The sequence below is a fragment of the Aegilops tauschii genome, chromosome 5, assembly GCF_002575655.3.
Source record: "Aegilops tauschii subsp. strangulata cultivar AL8/78 chromosome 5, Aet v6.0, whole genome shotgun sequence".
NCBI classification, from domain to species: domain Eukaryota; kingdom Viridiplantae; phylum Streptophyta; class Magnoliopsida; order Poales; family Poaceae; genus Aegilops; species Aegilops tauschii.
This window is the reverse complement of record NC_053039.3, coordinates 459,991,868-459,998,034: the sequence shown is the minus strand read 5'-3', so window position 1 is coordinate 459,998,034 and position 6,167 is coordinate 459,991,868. Positions and strand designations below refer to the sequence as shown.

The 6,167-nt window shown below is 47.5% G+C and overlaps 1 protein-coding gene across 1 annotated transcript; it reads right to left on the bottom strand.

Moving 5' to 3' along the window:
• Positions 1-301: 301 nt before the first annotated feature.
• On the bottom strand, positions 302-1,870 carry LOC109738147 (ricin B-like lectin R40C1). Its single transcript, XM_045229148.1, has 2 exons — positions 951-1,870; positions 302-853 (listed from the first exon to the last, which is right to left on the bottom strand). The coding sequence occupies exons 1-2, from the start codon at positions 1,431-1,433 to the stop codon at positions 473-475; spliced, it is 864 nt and encodes a 287-aa protein (XP_045085083.1). The 5' UTR covers positions 1,434-1,870; the 3' UTR covers positions 302-472.
• Positions 1,871-6,167: the final 4,297 nt, after the last annotated feature.

The window sequence follows — 6,167 nt, the reverse complement described above, 5'->3', positions numbered from 1 at the left end:
TACATACAAAGCAAAATGAGTGAATCTACATTCTACAATGCATCTACATACATCCATATATGATTCATAATGAAATCTCTACGAAAACTTATATTTAGAAACGGAGTGAGTACTAGCGAATGATAAGGTTAGCTGGTTTCTCCCCTCGTTGGCGGTGAATGGGTCGTTTTGGGCCAGCCAGATATTGCGTCTTATAATTTAGTACCCTATATATCACATGTTTTGCTAGTCAAATTGAAGACCTAAAAGTCCAAGCCCACCTGCAAAGTAAGATGAGGTGATTTTTGTTTCATAACTCAAATTCATGGTCAAAGCTTGACTAAAAATATGAGAAGGGTTATTTGTGATCTGAGACAATACTAAAATGTTAAAGTGGTCATCAAGCAAAGCTTAATCAGATGCACTGAACCATAAACATAAGCAAAAATTTAGATGGCTCTCATCTGCAGACGAGACACAGGCAAGGCAGCAGCTAGCAGTTCCCGAGAACGGATAGGAAAGCCAGGTAAGGAAACGGCGTCGTCTTCCACTTCTGATTTGCGCCGCTGTGGGACTGGAACGAGATGACGGGCGTCCCATCATGCGCCCCGGTGGTCTCGCCCTCCGACGCATCGAGGACGTACCCGAGGTTGCTGACGCTGCGGATGCAATGGGACCCTTCCCTAAGATCGCCGCTCGTCGTCCACAGCAGCGCGACGTCCACCGAGTCCAGGCTGTAGCTGACGACTTCAACCTTCTGGTCGCCGTGGGAGCGCCTCAGCGCCTTCCCGGTGGACTTGTTCACCAGCGCGAACGAGCTGCGCCCCTCCGAGTCCGTCACGCGCCCGGTGTTCCGGAAGCTCTGCACCCAAGCCTACGTAGAAGAAGATAAGTGATAACAACACGCCGTGCTAAATGCAGAAGACTCGTAGGAGCACGAAGGAGCAAGCAAAAGCAGGGCAGGAACTGACCTGTGTGTCGTCGTCCAGGTCGGTGCGCGCGAGGACGGCGGCGCCGTCGCGGATGGCGAGACTCAGCTCGTTGTTGCACTCGCACGAGACCCGCACCGGCGGTCCGCGGCCAGCCGGCGCGTCAGAGATCCGCCAGAGCTGGTTGTGGCCGCGGTTCCAGCGGAAGAGGATGAGCCGCGTGCCGTCGCGCGCGCCGCCGAACTGCGGGGTCGCCTTCTCTGCGTCGAATATGTAATCCATGTTATTGACCATGTGGATTAGCCGGTAGCCTCCGCCCACGTCGCCGGTCTCCGCCCACAGGACCGACTCGTCGAGGTACCCCGGGTTGAACCGGATGGCTCTGACGGGCAGATTGTAGCCGAGGGAGTGCTTCAGCGCGTCTCCGGTGGCCTTGTTGACCAGAGCGAACGCCGGGTTGCCGGCCTCGTCCTTGAGGACCTTGACGCCGCCGGCGTACATCACGTCCTTCTGCCAGAGCTGCATCGAACGTGGGGAGAATGCATAAAGGTCACACAGGAGTAGGACTGTAGCACACAGGAAAGGGGAGGAAGCAGACGATGGAAGGTAGCCCTGCCTGGCGGTCGTCGCTGGGGTCGGCGGCGGCGAGGACGACTTCGCCGTCGACGAGGGCGAGGCTGAGGTCGTCGGAGGCGCGGCAGTGGATCCGGAACGTGTAGGCCATGGCTACGAATTACTGCTGTCCATGCGGGTCGAGCGTGGGGTGTGGGATTATTGTTTGGAACGCGGATTTATAAAGCATAGGTTTCTGGACACCTCTTATCCATACCCTTCAATACCGCTTTAAGATTCGTGCGACACAACTAACTTAAAACATAAATTTTTCTCTTTTTTGTTCCTTCAAAACAAAACGACATATGAACCTCAAACTTTGCAGGACAACAAAACATTCTTACTACAATGTGAGAAAAAACTTTCAGATTTTTTGCCCGACATAAATATACAAAATGAGATTTTTTGAGTAAAAAACATTATTTTTTGTGTATATGATACTCGAAAAAATCTGAAAGTTTTTTCCCACATTCTAGTTAGAATGTTTTGTTGTCCTATAAAGTTTCAAGTTCATATGTTGTTCTATTTAGTAGAAACAAAAAACACAAAAATTGCTCGCACGAATCGTGATGCGAAAATGAATGGCTAGATAAGGGGGTGTAGAAAAGCCTATGCTTTCTCAAATGTTAACCTTATTGTTTGATTACTCGCGCTTTATACTGCTACTACCTTGGAAGTTGAAAAGTGGATAGGCACCGTCGACGTTCGAAATTCTGGAATGAATTCTGGAGCAGAATAAAGTGGATAGGTTCGTGTCCCCATAATTGCATCGGAAATAATTAATGGCGGGAAGGGAGCGAGGGAGGTGTCGTTCGTTCGAATTCGTCTTCTCGGTAGTGCCTGTCCGCTGTTGCGCATCAACTTCCTTCGCTCTTTCTTTCGTGCGCGTTTGCCTCTTCATCATTATTCATCATTGAAAAAAAAAATCAAGTTAGCAGTATAAAAGATAAGAGTACCATCGTGGGGACTTGAACCCGGGTCTCTATCCAGGGCAAATATGACTTTTCTTTAGTGAAAATTGACTTTTTAGTGTTTTCCATTGCATTTGTGTTTACTTATTCATTCGGAAATGACATCCAACTACGTCAGGCCGGCTCAGGGAGGAGCGGCAGCGGCGGCACGGTCGACACGGTTTAGAGGTTGAAGACGAAGGGCATCTCAAGGATTTCGTTGCAATTTTCGTTTTTGTTGAGACAATACTTTGTACTGTCTGGTGTTTCTTTTAATGCAAGGGTCCTTTTTGCAAAAAGAAATAAATGACTTTTCGAACACACTCTAATGACAAGTAAGTGATTAATTACACTTATTTGTTAACATCGCGTATTAACATGCATGCAAATGACATGAACAAACATATGGAACCATGCAAAAACTACAACCACTTTATTCCCCAGTCTAGAGGCTAATAGTTCTTATTAATTTTGCAAGTTAACAAATAAGAGTTCAAATACAAATATTGAAGGAGTCATCCTATAAATTTAATATTAAAAAATATAATTCACAAAAACTCAAAGACACTAAACTATGTAGATTTGACTAAATCCCGGCATGGTGTAGGCATTCCTAACATATAATGGGTAAACCTATGTTTTGTGGCCTCATACATGTATCAACAACTTCTTAAGTTGCCTACTTCAAACAACAATAGCATTAACTTCATACCGGATCCCATAGTTTGCAGTAAGACATTTACAACTACGACCAAGATAACAACATGGTCATGCTATGAATTCATGCCATGCACTAAAATATGAAAAGACAAGTGGAATCAACTTAAATGTATTTTTGAATGACCAATAAATAGAAACTGGATGTAAGTTTACTAGCAAAAAGGCCCGTGTGTTGTAACGGGGCATACATAATCTAGGAAAAAAGTGCATGACTATGAGTCACACATAATTTAGTCGTTCAACATCAATCGTGTGACCGTATCTAATATATGCGTTAAGATTCCTCGTGTATATCTTCTTGTTCTCTCACCCTCTCTGGTGGCACTTATCCTAGTGCCAATGACATGGTCCATTCTGAAGCCATTTCATGGTATAACATTAGCAACCATCCACTCATATGATGCATGCACCCGGGATATATATTTCTTCTTATTATTCCACCTACGAGATTTAACGATGTTAGAAAGATAGCTTATCAGCCAACATGGATGTACATTGCACACGACAAAAAGCAGTAATTATGTTCATATCTAAACGTCTTATATTTCTTTACAGAGGGAGTATATTCTATTTAGAATAAAAATGACCAAGAATCAAAGCTTCTGTGCATACTTATTACTCAGTACACTTATCATGTTACAAGCTAATCCCGTGGCATTATAGAACTTGGTAGAGTTTAGTAACACTTTGATGGAAAAATGATCAACCAAATGATCTGCATGAGCAGACTACCTTATCAGAAATGAGTACATGACTCTCCTCCCTTGCTGCTGGTAACTTATAACGCTAATACAGCACACTAAACTCAACTCAATCAAGGTAATATGTATGCTCCCTCTGAAACACGCCCTTAACTACTGAAGAAAAATAAGAAGTAGTAGTCAGCTTCATGCAAAAAATCTTGACGAAAAAGAAGAAATAACAATCAGCTCCATGTGTAAAAACAAATTATGCTGCAGTGTAAAAGAAACATAATTAAGTTACAGAAGGTTGACCAGCTATTCCTGCCCACTAAGAAAATCTGTAGCCCTATCAACCAGAAGTATTGCACAATGCTAAACTTAACATATCTATACCACACCGTGCATCCAAACCTATTTCAGCAAGAGAAAGATCTATTATTTTAGTTTTACTTAATTTTTGTAAGCAATTAAAATTGTTGGAAGTGTTGCCGTGCAATGTCAGCTCTACATGGACCGAATAAACCACAGTAAGCTGATGTTACTCCGTGATAATAGAGGTTCAAAGTGTAGAAGGAAAACCAGTGAAAAGGGTAAAAACTGACTGTAGTAGAATAGTGATGAAAAATGAGTAGTAGTAATTACTAACTTCGCTTTGGTTGCGTCACAAAGGTCACTGATGACTCACCTTTGTCCTCATCGTGCTTGCGCTACCCACGCTTCGCATCACTGCAGCTATATATGCCCACTGCATGCAGTAGTAGGCGTTGAGCTGATGACGAGCAGCTGCTGAATTCCCAATGATCCTAGGGTTAAGATTGCGATATCCTAGGTGGCTCCTCCACTGCACGATCTTGTTGCCCAATAAGACCTAAAAATAGGACCAATTCGGCACAGCAAGAGAAAATAAAATAAGAAGCAGCAAAGTTGAAGGGCGACAAAAAAAACGATGGTGCAAAGGCCTAATCGATCAATCACCAAGAAAACAATGCGGAAAATCAATCGGGTCTGTCTAGAACGCATCTAGATGTGACATAGTTATGTCACATCTAACCTTATGTCCACTATGTTTCTCGTCTATTTTTTGTCTCAGTTTTTTTTTGTTCCTTGTTACTGCGTTATTTGTGGGAGCTTAGAAGTAACAACCTTAAAAAACATCTAGATGTGAATTAGGCAAACTGAAATCATAAGCCTAATCACGAGCAGCCACAAAATCCATCACACATGCCTAATCACCAGCAACCGAATAGAATAAGTACCCTGCTCCACTCCCCCGGCCCTCGCGTCGCCCCGCGGGCGACTCGAGGGCGACTAGGGTTCTGCCGCGCCGCCACCCTCATCGATCCCCTTTCCCTCGCTGTCGTCGGAGGCAACCGCCGGGCAAGCCCGTGCGGCCGTCGAGGAGGGCGACGACGAGGCTCTCGGCTGCTTCGTCATTCGGGCGGAGGGTCTCTGGTGCGCCGGGGCGGCGGCCTCGGGTGCTGCTGCGGTCCCGCTTGTTCGCCAGGGGCGGCCGCGGATGCTGGACCGGCTCCTCGGCCGCATGGGCGGCGAGGCTCCGACAGAAGTTTCCTGTGGCACAGGGTCGCGCCGTTGGCCTCCGGTGCCTGGATCTGAAGTATGGCGTTCATCCACCTCCTCTGGCCTCTGCCCCCGCCGGATCCAGCTGCTGGTGACCCCGGTCACCATCCGGCTGCCAGCCGGGCGTGGTGGTGTGAGTTCCTGACCAGGAGAAATCCCTTGGCCGTCCCGGACGGCCTGCCGGTGGCGACGTCCACGGACGCCGCGCCCCTTCCTGGAGGCATCGACAAGGTCTGTTCTCCCCATCCCCTCCCCTCGGTTCCCGGATGAAAGTCCAGTATCCTCCGGATTCGGCGCCGTCGGCGTTTCGCGTCGTGTCCTCCTTGGGGGCGGCGTTGGGGGAACCTGAGGCGTAGGTGTGTGGGCTATGAGTGTGGTTGGTGCCGGTCGGCTGGTGGGTTGGGATTCCGGTGAGTGCAGTCCGGCGAGTTCCCCTGTTTGGCTATCCTCTGTCTTGGTGCTCGGCCTCCTATGTCCGCCTTTTGTTGGAGGGTCGTCGCCCTCGAGTCTGGGCTGGAGGGGAAAGGGTTCTCTTCCCGGCAGCAGTGTTGCGGTGGTGCGCTGAGCTCCGGTGCCTCTCAGCATCAACAGGTCTCTCCGGTTCAGTTCGCCGCCTTTTGGCTCCCAGCTTCTTCTGTTCCAAGGTTTCTTCCACAGTTTACCCCCTCTGTTTGGTCGTCCAAGGGGTGCGGCTTGGCTTCTGACAAGGACATCTT

Bases quoted from the DNA above. Each gene is read 5' to 3' on its own strand.
- LOC109738147 (XM_045229148.1), bottom strand. From the start codon at position 1,433: ATGCAGCTCTGGCAGAAGGACGTGATGTACGCCGGCGGCGTCAAGGTC. The intron at 854-950 runs GTCAGTTCCTGC...TCTTCTACGTAG, and splicing joins ACCTGGACGACGACACACAG to GCTTGGGTGCAGAGCTTCCG.